This window comes from Ruditapes philippinarum, unplaced genomic scaffold (assembly GCF_026571515.1).
Source record: "Ruditapes philippinarum isolate M1 unplaced genomic scaffold, ASM2657151v2 ctg8989_1_1_1_1, whole genome shotgun sequence".
Lineage (NCBI taxonomy): Eukaryota > Metazoa > Mollusca > Bivalvia > Venerida > Veneridae > Ruditapes > Ruditapes philippinarum.
Genome location: NW_026851978.1, coordinates 569 through 17,556, shown reverse-complemented (window position 1 = coordinate 17,556; position 16,988 = coordinate 569). Strand labels below are relative to the sequence as shown.

At 32.2% G+C, this 16,988-nt stretch overlaps 1 protein-coding gene across 1 annotated transcript in view; it reads right to left on the bottom strand.

The window, feature by feature from the left end:
• LOC132744546 (polyamine-transporting ATPase 13A3-like) overlaps positions 1-16,761 on the bottom strand; it is a 64,874-nt gene extending 48,113 nt beyond the window's left edge. Inside the window, exons 1-5 of the mRNA XM_060733297.1 lie at positions 16,603-16,761; positions 6,614-6,711; positions 5,136-5,303; positions 3,384-3,442; positions 481-571 (exon numbers count right to left, since the gene is read on the bottom strand). Coding sequence (XP_060589280.1) covers positions 481-571; positions 3,384-3,442; positions 5,136-5,303; positions 6,614-6,691 — 396 coding nt within the window. The 5' untranslated portion in view covers positions 6,692-6,711; positions 16,603-16,761. The remainder of the gene's footprint in view (positions 1-480; positions 572-3,383; positions 3,443-5,135; positions 5,304-6,613; positions 6,712-16,602) is intronic.
• Between the last annotated feature and the right edge of the window lie 227 nt (positions 16,762-16,988).

The window sequence follows — 16,988 nt, the reverse complement described above, 5'->3', positions numbered from 1 at the left end:
ATTATCTCCAAGGGTTTTCAAGTTATGTTCCGGACAAAGTTCAAAGTATTAAAATTAACAAAGGGCAATAACTCCAAAATTAGGATGAAAAGAGTTATTGTTCTTATGCACTGCACATCTACCCATTGAGATCTATTCACCTACAAAGTTTCATGTTGATATCTCTTATAGTTTTAGAGTTATGCCCCGGACAAGATTTTTCTATAAGGGGAGATAATTCAAAAACCGGGCAAAATAGAGTTATGGTTCTTTGACACTGCACTCCCCCTCGATGCCCTCTACCACTGTATGAAGTTTCAACAAATTATCTCCAAGGGTTTTCAAGTTATGCTCCGGACAAGACAACGGACGGACAGACGGACGGACGGACGGACGGACAGACGGACAGACGGACAAGGCGCCGACTATATGCTCCCCCGAAATTTTTCGGGGAGCATAAAAAATATTCTCTATATAACCAGGGATATGAAAGTAATCTACCTGTTGCACAGTAAGGCTAGCAACATCATTCACATCTGTATGGTTCTCTGGGGAACTCTCATCCCTGTTGTACGCATCACTGAACTCTGACCTGAAGGGAAAAATAACTAGAACTATCACTAAATGTGATTAAAACCCCCACAAGTCTGCTTCGGAATTGAGGATGTAACTAGTAACAGAATACCTTGTAATAGAATTGAAACATAGAGTTATGGTTGTGGGCAATTAAAGATAATTGTGGTTCATGTATGTTGCATTTCCTTTCAATGGGGTTGGCCATTGATGAAGTTTAATTGAATTACTCTGTAATAAGTCCAGAAAGACAAAGAAAAAGAACAAAGGGCAATAACTCTATAAATACTAAAGATAGAGTTATAGTTCTTGTGCACTGCACTTCCTCTTATTGTGCTTGACCATTGTATGAAGTTGTTTTGAGTTCCAACCAGTACGTTTTAAGTTATGCTCCGGACAAGGAAAAGTATCAAAGGGCAGTAACTCTGTATTTTGTCAAAATGGAGTTATGGCCCTTGTGCACTGCACGTCCTTTTAATGTCCTTGACAACTGTATGAAGTTGTACTGAATTCCAAACAGTAGTTTTCAAGTTATGCTCTGGACAAGGAAAAGTAACAAAGGGCAGTAACTCTGTAATTAGTCAAGATGGAGTTATGGTTCTTGTGCACTGCACTTCCCCTTATTGTGCTTGACCATTGTATGAAGTTGTTTTGAATTCCAACCAGTAGTTTTCAAGTCATGCTCTGGACAAGGAAAAGTAACAAAGGGCAGTAACTCTGTAATTAGTCAAGATGGAGTTATGGTTCTTATGCACTGCACTTCCTCTCAATGTGCTTGACCATTGTATGAAGTTATAATGAATTCCAACAATAAGTCTTCAAGTTATGGTCCGGACAAAAGAAAGCAATGGAAAAGTAACAAAGGGCAATAACTCTGTAATTAGTCAAGATGGATTATGGTTCTTGTGCACTGCACTTCCCCTTATTGTGCTTGGCCATTGTATGAAGTTGTTTTGAATTCCAACCAGTAGTTTTAAAGTCATGCTCTGGACAAGGAAAAGAAACAAAGGGCAGTAACTCTGTAATAAGTCAAAATGAAGTTATGGTTCTTGTGCACTGCACTTCCTCTCAATGTGCTGGACCATTGTATGAAGTTATAATGAATTGCAACAATTAGTCTTCAAGTTATGGTCCGGACAAAAGAGAGCAATGGAAAAGTAATAAAGGGCAATAACTCTGTAATTACTTTAGATAGAGTTATGGTTCTCATGCACTGCACTTTCTCTCAATGTGCTTGACCATTGTATGTAGTTATACTGAATTCCAACCATTAGTCTTCAAGTTATGGTCTGGACAAAAAAAAAGAAGGCAATGGAAAAGTAACAAAGGGCAATAACTCTGTAATTACTTTAGATAGAGTTATGGTTCTTGTGCACTGCACTTCCCCTTATTGTGTTTGACAATTGTATGAAGTTGTTGTGAATTCCAACCAGTAGTTTTTAAGTTATGCCACGGACAAGGAAAAGTAACAAAGGGCAATAACTCTGTAATTAGTCATGATAGAGTTATGTTTCTTACGCACTGCACTTCCTCTCAATGTGCTTGACCATTGTATGTAGTTATATTGAATTCCAACCATTAGTCTTCAAGTTATGCTCCGGACAAGGAAAATGCAACGGACAAAAAAAAAGCAATGGAAAAGCAACAAAGGGCAATAACTCTGTAATTACTTTAGATAGAGTTATGGTTCTTGTGCACTGCACTTCCCCTTATTGTGTTTGACAATTGTATGAAGTTGTTTTGAATTCCAACCAGTAGTTTTCAAGTTATGCCCCGGACAAGGAAAAGTAACAAAGGGCAATAACTCTGTAATTAGTCAAGATAAGAGTTATGGTTCTTGTGCACTGCACTTCCTCTCAATGTGCTTGACCATTGTATGTAGTTATATTGAATTCCAACCATTAGTTTTCAAGTTATGCTCCGGACAAGGAAAATGCAACGGACGTCTGGACCGACCGACCGACCAACCGACCGACCGACCACCGGGTGACTCCTATATACCCCCCCAAACTTCGTTTTTGGGGGTATAAATATGTGCAAGTTCCACTGAATAATTAACTCAAAACTGACAATTGAGCTGCGCCATGTCAAAACCAACATTATGCCTTTGCTACCAGCATGGATCCAGACCAGCCTGCGCATTTGCGCAGTCTGATCAGGATCCATGCTGTTCGCTTACAAACTCTATTACAGTAGAGAAACTAATAGCAAACAGCATGGATCCTGATTAGACTGTGCGGATGCACAGACTGGTCTGGATTCATGCTAGTCGCAAACGCAGTATGTTGGTTTTGTCATGGCGCGGCTCATATATTCTTGTAAATGATGTAAATATGTCTCATGAAAACCTATGCCTACATTGTATGCCTCATGTCATTGTATTTTTTCATGCCATTATATGTGTATGCTTGTATCTATGTTAATCATGAGAAACTTGTAGTTTAACTGATAGATAAACATTTCTAAGAGGAAATGTATTATAAATTTTGTCTGTAACTGTAGTCACTAAGAGTACAAAATCCTATAAAGCACAGTAATTTCCATATATTCAATTTATTAAACAATTCGAATAAAGAAATATTATACAAGCCTCTGGCCATCAGAATTATATTTTATTTGATGACACAAATACATGACATTGTATAAGTATTCTATTTATCACATACTGAAATCAAGAACTTTTTGCAGTAAAAAAAAGGAATCACCTTTTTCATTGACATAATGATATTTATATTGTAATGCTATAATTTAGATTATCTTGAATTTGTGTAACACTAATGGCACCATGTCAAAATATAGGCTCAGCTGTATAATACTGTTTCAATACTTACAATTCTTCTTCAAGGTTGAAAGTTTTTATAGAACACACATGTTTTTGTTGATAATGATCCTGAAAAATAAAGACAATACTTGTTAAATGTTTCCAGGCAGACTGATCAGTCACTAAAGTGCTTATAATGAGGCTCTTAGTGCTGTGTACAATTTATCATCTATAGAAAGTGACTGTTTAAATTTTTTTTTTTTTCTTAAGTTACCAAGCTAAATTTCCAGAATTGTGACTTTAAAAGGCATTGGCTTTTACTTAAAAAATACATGTATAACTACATTTAAATTATTGAGTAAAACCCACTAACTGACTGCATTGTTTCTAAAAAGAAAACTAAAAAGTTATGTTGTAAAGAAACAAAATATTTTTGTTGTCTAACAACATGAACCATATAATATTATGTATTTAGCCCAAATGACAAAGGATATACTCCAGTAAGGTAACAGCTGTTGGCCTGTCTTTATATCCTATATCTATATATCACCTACATAATTCTTTTATGTTCAATCATTTATACACAACACAACAACAGTATGTCGATTTCTAGTCAATATAAAACAAAAACAAATACATGAGGTATATTGACTGTTGTAGGAATAAAAGAAACGCTCCTAAGTCTCCTACGCCAATGTTTAACAACTGTAACAATAAACTGCTGTGATTTAAGGTAGCAAACTCCTAAATCATTACCTCCACTTTTGAAGAGTATTTAAATATGCTAGAACACTGTCAACGGCAATAAAACTGAGGTTCAAACCCTTGTAGGGCGGCCATTTTTTCTTTTCTGTTTTTTTTTCTTTAATGTAATTTATAATAATCATGTACCTCTCAGATGATTTTTATATATAGAAAAAAGTGTTTTGTATTCAAAAGAAAAAAGTGTTTGACTTTGATTCTATAATCATAATAGGTATAAATTGGCTAAATTATATAAACAAATACGGTACCTGATACTGTAATTTCAAAGTCTAATGTAACAAAACTTCACAGTTTACCTCAATTTAGTTTATTTCAGCGATTTTTTTGATTTAGGCAGGGAAAAATGTGATTTGTATTATGTACTTTCATATTATTGGGGACAAAAAGTATGGGGAAAGTTTTTATGAAATGTGACTGTTCCTGCTAAAAGATAGTAAATTTTCTATCCTTTAAATCTAGGTGGGTACTGTACTATTATTCCACTTATTCTTGCATATCAGACAGGACAATCTACCGTTTTCACTGGTGCTAGAAAAACCTGTCTTACACCCCTATGTAAGAGAGGTCGCATGCTTTAAATGACGTCATTGACGCACGCCTTTTAAGAATGAATTGCGTTCTTAGAATGACGTCATTTTACCGTTATGAATGAAGTTGTAAGTTCATATGCTACTTTAAGAAAAAAGTGCGTAATGAGAATATCAGTTTTCGTAATATCTGTTCTGAAAATAATTGATATGTAATATGCAAGAAAAAGAATCAAAAACCTACACCTGCTGTCAGTACAGACGGGAATATCTAGCTCTCGGGTTACTGTTTAGCGGAAACTCGGCAGAGCATTGTTACCGCCATAAACAGATACCCTTGACCTAAATATTCCGGTCTGTACCAGTAGCCAGTGTAAGATTCTTATAGTCTTACCCTCTCATTACTGTCAATTGCTCCATAGATCTGTTTGTTACCTATCTATGTAGCAATCTTGCGAACTGAAATACTAGTGCACAACAGTTTACCCAAAAGTTGATGTCAACTGCTTCTCATACCCCGCCCCACTTACCTCCAGTAGCACCGTATCAGCCTTGTAGAGAGCACATTTAGATTTTTTGAGGTAGCATTCGAGCTCAGGTTTCCAGTACAATAACAACAGAATCAATCCAAACGTGACAACAACCAGAACCAGGAAGATAAACTTCTTAACTTTATTATCCTCATATCCGTAACAAATCTGTGAGGGAAAAATAAATATATGAGCCGCGTCACGACAAAACCAACATAGTGGGTTTGCGACCAGCATGGATCCAGACCAGCCTGCGCATCCGCGCAGTCTGATCAGGATCCATGCTGTTCGCTATCAGTTTCTCTACTTGTTATAGGGTTTGTAAGCAAACAGCATGGATCCTGATCAGACTGCGCGGATGGGCAGGCTGGTCTGGTTCCATGCTGGTCGCCAACACAGCACGTTGGTTTTGTCATGGCCCGGATCATATATTGTTATGTAAATTTATAATACTGCATGTTTGTAACATCAATATTTATTGGATATCCATGACATATATTTAAACATTGTCAATTTAAGAATTATTTCTCTTTTTTTTCCTGTATACATGAAGTTTGCTGATTTACAATGTATGCATATTTATTACAAAGATTCTTGATAGGTTAAATGGCCATATTTTAATGCTTCTTTAGCAATACAATATCCTTGCCATAAATCCAAATAAACATTTACTGTACATAGGGCCATATAACCTGTCAAATTTTTATAATTATCTAATAATATGTTATAAATTATTACACAGCAAATGAAAAATAATTTTACCATATTTGTACTCTATTTGAATGAGAAAAGCTCGAGTATAACTATTTTCATGACGGGTTGGATTTCAAATCCTAAAACAGCTAAGGTAATTATATTCATACGGTGAATTTTGGCTCAAAAATCAAAAGGTTAGCCTCATGATATAATAAAGCAGTCTTGACAGTCCTTAAAATGATGTTTAAATGACACAAACTCACAGTGGGAAAGCACCTCTACTTCCTTGTCTTCACAAAAAGATATTTACAAGTTGAATTAAATCATACAGTCGGGGACAGCAAAATCATTTTGCCCAGGTTGTCCCACAGACTGTATGCACAAGTGGAAATTTCCTATAATTTACTATATACATGTAATCTCATACGGACAAATTTGGAAAATGCTTCAGAGGACAAATTAAGAAATGCTTCAAATAAAAACGGACAAGTAAATTAAAATCAGATTTTGTGGACCCTTAACACAGTGATCTAAAGTAACAGGTGCTTGTGCTCCCAATAAACCATACAAAACTTGAAAATGATGTGTATTAAAAGATAGGAGGGGTTTTGTTTCTACAACTTCGCACTGCTTTAAGGAACATTAAACTTTTTATTTTGAAACCATTATTTTTCAATAAAAGATTCAACTCATATAAAATATGAAGACTAAAATAATTCAAATCTCCCCTAATTAATTAAAGCTTGAAGATAAGAAGTTATTATTATATAATTATATTTTACAAGTTCATCATCTGTGCCCTGGTTGAGTACTGCATAATCGGCAAGCAGGCGGCTCATGTTGCTAGTTCCCCCATTCATTCTTATTCTATAAATACTATCTGAAAATATACAAATAAAAAACATTTTTTTTATTCAAGAAATTCTACTTACAACGATAAAAATTTAATTCTACATTGTATAAAGTCTATCTGCTAATACATATTAACAATGATGCCCCGAAATTCCATTATTTTGTCAGTTGTACATGTAATTAAAAACAACACTTGCTACCTTACTTTATTCTACTTGCTAGCTCACTAAACTCTACTTGCTAGCTCAATTAACTTTACTTGCTAGCTCATTAAACTCTACTTGCTAGATCACTAAACTCTACTTGCTAGCTCACTTAACTCTACTTGCTAGACAACTTAACTCTACTTGCTACCTCACTTAACTCTATTTGCTAGCTCAATTAACTCTACTTGCTAGCTACTTGCTAGCTCACTTAACTCTAATTGCTAGTTACTTGCTATCTCACTTAACTCTACATGCTAGCTCACTTAACACTACTTGCTAGCTCACTTACCTCTACTTGCTAGCTTACTTAACTGTACTTGCTAGCTCACTAAACTCTACTTGCTAGATCACTAAACTCTACTTGCTAGATCACTTAACTCTACTTGCTAGTTCACTAAACTTTACTTGTTAGCTGTCTTTACTGTACTTAATATGAGCTTACTTAACCGTACTTAAATCTTCTTAATAGCTTACTAAACTCAGCTTGCTACATTTTCCTGATGTGCAGACTGGCCTAATCCTATAAAAGTACAGGTCAGCAAGTTTTATGTATAGATATAGAGTACATATTGTTACATAGTTTAAACAAAATTTGTTTTACTTGACTATGTACATGTAGGAAGCTATTAGCTTATAGACACACTCTGGAATCCAATCCTGGAACTAGTTTGTGCTGAACATTATGACTTTGAAGTTTCTTGTTTTAAGGAACCCTGACAGGGATCGTGTTGCTAGTCAGACGTATTAAACCACTCAGCCATGCCGCAGCATACTGTATTATTGGATATTTTATGCATCAACAAAAATTTAGCGAATGTCAAAAAATAGACTTTTTACATGCAGAAATATTTGTGAAAATATGATTTTCTTGAATTAAATATTGTTTTTGTGATATCATTAATTAAGCAGGTATATGTTAAGATTATGCCTTTATTGTAATTGTTCTATCCAGTTTTTTAATACTTTTATCATTTATATAATTGTTTGAAATATACATTGTTAGTTTGATAAAGGACCTGAGGCAGATCACACATTTTTTGTCATATCTTGAAACATTTTTTTGTTATATGAATAAAATATTGTGTTATTAACACATTATTGTTTCATTGAAACATTTGTGATTTTTTAAAACCAAACTTACATGTAAACATTTAACAAGCAATGAGGAAAATTAATCTCAGTACCGGAACAGTCAAACTTATACAATTGTAAGATGCTGTATGAAAACATGTTTTCAAATGATGGAAGAAAGTTTGCCTAAAATGAAATAATTTTTGCGCAATCAAATATTTGCATATAGTATCAATTTGCAAAATTTGCAAATATTTCCATGTTGCAAAATTAACCACTTACACAGTATTGCGTATAAATATGAATTTTCAATGAGTTTTTTTTTTTTTTTTTTTTATTAAGAGAAAGACATACATAAGTAATTATATCCAGTGCCAACTTACAACTGAAAAACACTTAACCAGTTAATTATCAAATATTGCCAACTGTTTTAAGTGTTTTTTGTTTGGTTATATCAGTAAGCCTGGGGACAACATGACTCCTAGCATAAATGAAATGGCCTTTATCTAATATACAACATAAACATGATGTAATAATATATCATTTGAATAATCTAATCATAGAATCTTGTATTTTTAAAAAAAAATAATTAAAAACTGAAATGCCCTTTTCTATTTTTATTTTTGATAAGTGAAAGTAAATACAAATATATCTTATGGCACATGGTATCTGATATTTTCAAAGTATAATTAAATCAAAACTATGCAGTTAAAGTATTAAATAATTTACAAGACCAACCAATATACTTCTGACAGAACTTTAAAAACAGTCATTAGGGTGCATGGTCAAACCTTTAAAAATGCATTTGCAAAACAATCATTAAGTATTTGGTTCAGGTATTATATTATCATACATGTGCATGTATGTTAATGTTTTCATTTCAGATAAAGTATGATTATGCTAAACCTTTTTTTGCATAGTTTATAACAAATTTTTGTGCAGTTTTTAAATATTTTTCTTTTGTTGGCCAAATAAAACAAATATTTATATGACAATTTAAACTCTATTGTTAAAATATAACGTACAAATAGGAGAAAATAATGGTACACTATGCTATTGTACTAATTTACAGACAGATATTAAAGTGAGGCCAAATTTACAATTTATCAAAATAATTTTTACAACATAATACATTTTTATAATTATATCAATGAAATGGCAACTGAAAAAAATTAATCATCAAAAAATCCTCAATTTCTCTACCTTCAATTCCTGAGTATCTATTTTTCTTTGACCATTATTTTTCTCAAATTTAAATTTCAAAATACAACTTGTACATTTGGCTGATTAAACTTTTATGGATTTGGTCAGCCATTTCTTTTTTAAATTCATGCTTTAAAAAATAAATCTTTTTAATCGTTCCTCTAAAACAGGAATCCCTTAAAGCTAATTTTAAGTTTTAAAATGATTTATCATTATAATAATTATTGTGATTATGCAATTAGGATAATTATATACATGTAAGATCCCTATTTATACCCAAAATATAAAATAGAGTTGCATATATATTGAATAAAGGAAGCAAAATGTAAAGAAAGAGGTATTTTGACTTCCATACAAAATACTAATTCACCATATTGTATAATTGTACTTATTGCCAAAATGCAAACAAAGCAAAAGATGGCTGAACTATACATACAGTATATAGTTAATGCGTTTACTTTTTGGAAATTGTTACGCAAAATGATGATTTGAAAATAACAGGAGCAATATTTTTTGTCTAAACATAAGTAAATGGGCCTTTAAAAATAACTGGGTGATTTGAATAAGCTTATAGTTTTTGTAAGCATAATACTGTTTAATTAATTTACAAATGTATGTATTAAAAAAAAATATAAGTATGAACTTAAAATGTGTCCATACAACACAGAATTATGCCCCAACATTCCATTCCAGACAAACAACGGCAAATCTATTTGATCCCTACCTTGTCCCTATGTTTTCCAGGCATAAAAAGGGAAACATATACATGTAATTAAGTACAGAACTAATTCTGTAACCACAAAGTTGCATTTAGCAAATGGTTTTTGGAAATTATCTTCGACAATATAAACTTACAATATAAATCTACATTGTTGTAACTCTACCATTTACAGTAACACATGGTCTGCATGTATAAAATAATTTGTATAGATTATTACATTTGAATTACAGCTATGACATTTGCATTTACATTAATTTTCTACACAAAATTGTCGACTTTCTCTCTCACAGAATAAAATTGATTCAGGACAAGCATACTGTATATGTAGATTCAATGTACACTGTGGTATATGTAATTGGGCCAGATATTTTTTTGTTGTAGACATCATTATTAAGAAAACTGTACCAAAGACAAAATATTTGTATGGCGTTTTATATAAAATTAAAAAGTAGACATTAAACATTTGTTGTTGACAAGTTACTGGTCTGATATTGGTGTTTGAAATAAACAAGAGTGGTACATTGTAGTAATTTAAAACTGCAGAGATAGCTAAATTAAAGTTATTTAACATGTCTTAAAAAATGGAATATCATAGCTTTTGCTGTTAACATATTTATTAAATTGGTGGTTAAAATAAAGTTCGGGAACTTCCATAAATAAACACTGACTTGTGTGTGAATAACAAATATTTAAGTGTTTATATTTAGATGTTTCTAATCAATTGCAACAATATATTTCATATGTTTTATTGTGGGATATGATTTTACTTTTTAACAATATTAGAGTGTTTTGCATAATTATATAATGTATATTTATGAGAGCACTATAGAATTTAGGCAATCTGAGTGCCTACATGTATTTTACCTATTTATTTCTTTTAATTTACTATAGGTATTACCATTTTATTTTTTGTTATAAAGTATGCTGTACAACTACATGTTATATTTTAATTGAGGAGTAAGAAGTTAGAACTTATCAATATGAAACGGAGAGAAACTCAAATTCAATATTTATTTAAGGGGGAGCAGTGGCCTAGTGGTTAAGGTGTCTGCCTCTCAACCCAGAGATCATGGGTTCGAGCCCTACTCGAGTCATGACCATGTTTCTCTATATGACACCCGAGTACTGGTTGGTTCCAGGAAGTGGACTCGAAAGTGATTAATATAAGTTGCAAGAACTTGTTTCGCAATCCAGCTTAAATATGTTTAAACCAATATTTATTTAAATTGATGTCAAGTCCTTTTGAAATATAACGCTAAAGTATTTGTTTTCACTTTTGTGACATGCTTACACACTGTAATGTATGACTGCGAATTTATGTGTAGTGTGTACTTAAAAGTAACTTTAATTTATTTTACATTATTTGAAACAGAAACTCAGACAAAAAGCAGAACATTTAATAAACAGATGATTTTATTAATAGATGCAGTGCAACTGTTTTTTTTACGATTGCAGGGGAAATAAGTCTTTTCATCGTGGACGCATTTTTTTGTGGTAGAAAAAAATCTTAAAATAAATTTATTTATTGCGAAATGCAATTATTAGTCCCAAAATTGGATTTTAAGTGAATAAATTTATGTTATCAGACTGCTGGATTCAATTTAGATATCGAAATTATAAAACATGAAATGGGCGTATTTTGAAAGTAAAAATAGTAAAAATAGTGTTTGGTAGAGTTTAGTGAATTGTGGGACGTAAAGTGTACTGTACAGTACCGAGTATAATGTAATCATTACTGTAAAGGTGTACTTGTACGTAGTTAAGTGTGCAGCCTCCAAAATAGATTTGATATGGGGAAGCCAAAGGCCGGGACCGCAAAGCGGGCCAGTGCTTTGGCTTGCCCAGCTATAGACTACAGGTGTATATTTAAAAGAAAATCAAATGAAAAACAATTAAAGAATATATAGAGTTCTATAATCTATCAATGAAATTTTCAGAGTCAGTTCCAGTTGGGCGCAGACATTTTCATTGTAACTCCATGATAATTGGTGGGATAATCCGATAACAAAACAATCACAACTTTTCAGATTAATAATAATCGTGCAATGTTCCGAGTGAAAATGGGAGCAGTGCATGAAATACCGAATGACATTTAAAACGCGAAAATGAACGATTACTCTGCAGACATCCCCATAGTGAGCTTGAACAGCTGGCCCAAAGGGCCTTTTCGCAAAGCGAGCTTTAGAGTAATGCGAGTACCTGCTAGATAGTGATGGTTTTAAAAACTTCTGTCTAAAGCGCGAAATTGACACATCGCAAATTTTCGATTTACAAGACAACGATAAAAGCTGAGGCAGTCTGATTGAAACAGGATGCATACTCTGGTGTCCTGCGCACTTTTATAGGAACCATAATAGAACAGGGAACGAGAACAAATAGAAGCAGTGTATAAAATACCGAATGACACTTTTAAAACTGAAAATGTAAAATTAAAATGAATGATTATTTTATACTATTTCACGGTAAAAGGAGCTTGCTTTGAGGCTAAGCCTTTTTCATGTAAAGAGTCAACTCTGCCCTATACCAACTCGGCATAGGTCTATTCTGCACGGGTCAACTCGACCCTCTTTAAAAAAAACACATTAAATATTTTAACTTTTTTTTCGATTATTTGCATGTTGTCAAGGCCAAAAAAATGACAAATTCAATGACAAAATAAGAGATATCTGGTTTATTATTATATAATTGTACATTGTATCATAGTTGGGGACCTTTCTGTTGAAAATGTGACAGAGTTAAATCGTATACATATACATGCACAGTGCGTTAACTGGAGTGCAGGTATTAGTTACCCGCACTCTAGAGCATGCCCATTGATTGGTTCATTTTGTCCAGGGTTTACATATGGTGACGACAGAGAAATGGATAGCGATGGAAATGTCATATTCAGATGCTCGTTTATTGGTAACTTTTTTGTGGGGTTTCATATTGTTGCATCAGGGAACGTGATTTTATGTTTGACTATGATACAAAAGAGAAAGAACATCAAAACACTCGGCAATCGGATTTATACTCGGGGGCTATGCTATTTTGTAAATATCTTTTAGAAGTATCCTCATTGATTTTTTAAGTTCATTCCAATCAAATGGCAATATCAAAGTAATCAATTAAATATACTATATAATAAAAAATATTTAATAAGATAGGTTTACTTAGTATGGATTGTTGACTATTTTTTATCTTTGCCTGTCCTTTTTTTGTAAATATTATTTATCAAATATCACCAAATTATACTATTTATTAATATTTATTTTAACAATATAAGCTAGAATATAAATCAAGTAAGATTTTTTATTGTGCCTGTACATATTTCTGTAAAATAGACAAAGAAAATGATGGTACATTTTTTGTACTCTGCATTTTTCTTATTATTGAAAATGATACTGTGCATGTATTGATAATTTTTCTGTTATTAATATATTCATACCCTTAAATTCACTTAAGACAACATTATGTTATGCATTTACTATAATGTTTGAAAAATGTTTGATCATGTAGTACTTCTCATTTATGATTGTTAAATTTGTAAGTTGTATGCTATGTTTATATGTACTTGTACCATGATTGATAAAGAATAAAGTTCTTATTTTTGGAATTTTTTTTTTGTTAATACACAGTTATACCAATTAGCAAATGTTTGAATGATATCACTGAAAGGTTCTACATGGTTACTGCTGTCCTTAAATAACAACAATACAGTCCTTTTCAGGGAAATGTTCCTAGTTATTTACCCATCAATCATGTGAAGGTACCTTGAACTTAATACTTAAAATAATTGCTGTTACCGGTATCATCCCATACTATAAATCAAACATTGAAACACGAAAGAACAACTGACTTCCAGAAATTTTCCTCATGACTTCCAAAATTCCTTGAAAGGAAGTCCTGACTTCCTAAAAAAAATTCCTAGTGGAAGCCCTGCTATGCCCCCTCGTACAAATCAGATAGCCTCGTGTTTCGATGCTCTTTCTATTACTTGTACTTCTGCAGAATTAAAGTGTATTTAGAAGAAATTCCTTATGTTTTTCTTGCAGATTCGTTAAAAATTGATATACTACAAATGTGTTTCCTTTGATGCTCTTTGTTTGTTAATTAAGAGATAATATATCCCAAACAGTGATTTTATCACTCAATAACACCACTGTTTGGAGTTAGGATGCGAGGAATTATATCATGAGGGCTTAGCCCGAGTGATATAATGATGCGCATCCGAACGACAGTGATGTTATCAAGTGATAAAATCACTGATTTGGATATATTATTTTGATTCTAACACAACATCAACAAGTAAATGCTGCCGTACCTGATATTAAGCAAAATTGCCCCTGATTTGTTTCCATACTTATTTTAGCACGTCAGATTTTTTAGTGGTTATGTCACATGTATAATGATTATGTCACATAATCTAAATATAGAATGCCAACAGTGATTTTATTGCATAATAACACACACTTTCGGTTCTTCTATATTAAAAAAAATGCGAGTCGTGTTAGAATATTCAATAAAATATGAAATAAAAAGCGTTTTTATTTATTATCATAAGCTTCTAATTTGTTGCAGGTGGTTATTTATCAAATTTGAATAATTGCGTCAAACATATAATTATCACCTGATTAATCTGTACCCTTCCCTGAACATACACGTGGTTGGTAATAATAGCGTATGTTAATAATTTAAGAAAACATCTTTCCATGTTTGTAAATAAGTCCATATATTAATCATTCGACAATATTAATTGAGTGATAAAACAAAGCAATATATTAATATATACAACTGAAAAGTTGGCGGAGTTGACCCGTGCCGAGTTGGAAAAGGGCTGAGCTGAGTACGTTTTAGGGCTGAGCTGACCCTGATTCCCTTTTTCACATTAGGCTTTGCCTAATTTCATATTAAATATGTTTGTATTAGAACTGTAATTTCTTACAAAGAACTCGATTTGAGGCTTTGCGTTATTCATAGCGAGCTCAAAGAGCTGGCCCAAAGGGCCTGCACGCAAAGCGAGCTTTACAGTATCGCGATTACCTGCTAGATAGTGATGGTTTTGCAAACTTTCGTCCGAAATACTGATTTGACACATCGCAACTTTTCAAATTACAAGATAACGATAAAAGCCGAGGTATTCTGTTTGAAAACGGAAGGTTAGACTGGTGTCCTGCGCATTTATATGGGAAGCATAATAGGACAGGGAACCAGAATAAACGGAAGCAGTGTATAAAATACCGAATGACAATTTTAAAACGGAAAATGTAAAATAAAAATAAACGATCATTTTACACTATTTTCACCGTAATAAAAGTAAATCGAGCTCGCTTTGAGGTTTTGCCTTTTTTTATATTAGAATCTAGCAACTGTTACCTCACGATAAATCAGATTTTTTGTTTATGTTTTATTTTTTGTGGGGATGTGGGGGGGTAGTCAGACTATTCTCTCCCTTACCAGTTCCTCCCCTGACGTTTCCTCCCTGACGGTTCTCTCCCTATTTTGGGGGAGAACCGTCTGCATATTTGCAAATTAGCAGACAGTTCCTCCCCATCTTTATTTTTATTAATACTATTAAGTATTTAGATGTTTAAAAAATGGATAAGTTTATTATCAAATTATTATATTATAATTGATATAAATAAGAGAACAATTTTTTTTTATTTTGAGTACCTATATGTTCAATACATGGGCATGTTTTATGAATTAAATTTGATATTAGATTAGATAAAAAAAATATTTGTAGCATATTAGTAGTATATTATTTCTGATTTTTTTATTAGATCTAACATATATTTTTAATAATGTGTTTAATTTTACTTGATCAATACATGTGTATTTATTATTGGGCACGGATTTATATATAAATATAAAATCCGTGTATTTGGGTGAGGTTTTTTTTTGTTTTTTTTTTTTAATAAATTAGAAAAAAAATTATAAGGAAAAAACATGATTTATAAATTTTAATTGCTAAATTTCATACTTTTGTATAATGAAGAAAGGAGTTCAATACACATGTGCATTAAGTTTGCTGTCAGAGATAATTAAGGTGTTTATTAATTCATTATTCAAAATCAAGGTGTAATCTAATGATTTAAATAACTGTGAAAAGGTGTTGATAAACAAATATTTAAATTAGTTATTTGGTAATATATATTGTTTCATGTCAATGACTACATGTTCTTTAATCAAATTTGTATATAAAAGTAAATGTGAATTTATTTTCATTTCATTTATGTGATTGCATACCAGCAGTTGTTGCTTATTTACTTTTCTATAATACATACTTGTTTACCACCTTATTCGCTATTTAACAAATATGAATAGCCGTAGACCTTAACATTAATGACAGCTGTATGTATATCAGTCACTGTCCATAATCTTAAACCTCTCACAATGAAGGTTTAATAGGATTAAAAAATTATCTTAAAAGGTGTTTAAAGTTACAAACATTTTCCTTAATCAATTACACACTTTTTTACTTAATATCAAATACATTCTTTTAAAATCTTCAAGAAATATTATGAGATTAAGTCAAAACTAAAATGATAACTTACAAATAAAAATTGGGGGAGAACTGTCTGCATATTTCAAATTTGGGAGAGAACCGTCAGGGGAGGAAACGGTTTGGGAGAGAACCGTCAGGGAGAGGAACTGGTAAGGGAGAGAATAGTCTGTCATTCATGTGGGGGTATTGGAAACAACAAATGGCAACTTCATGAAATTATTTCATACATACCTGATTGGTGGATTAGATGTGTATTGTAATTCCGTTGTTAACATATTTTTAAAACATATCCAAATATAAATTTCATGATAACGCAATGAAAAAACAGTTTCTTTCCGTAAAGTTGCCGAGCTGTCAATACGGTGTTATGATAAAAGATAAATGTTATGATTTCCAATTATATTTGCGTCTATTTTCCATACCGTCCCGTTACCCGAAAAATCAGAGAAGACACCACTAAATGTTAGTCCTATCACTACGGTGTTGGCCAATATTAATCATGTCCAGATTGTAAGATGGACAAGTCCATTAAAAATATTATTACATTTTTACTGCTAAACTGATGCAAATCATCAGGTCGTTTTTTGCCGGGATGGAAGTTCAGTTGTTTCAGATTT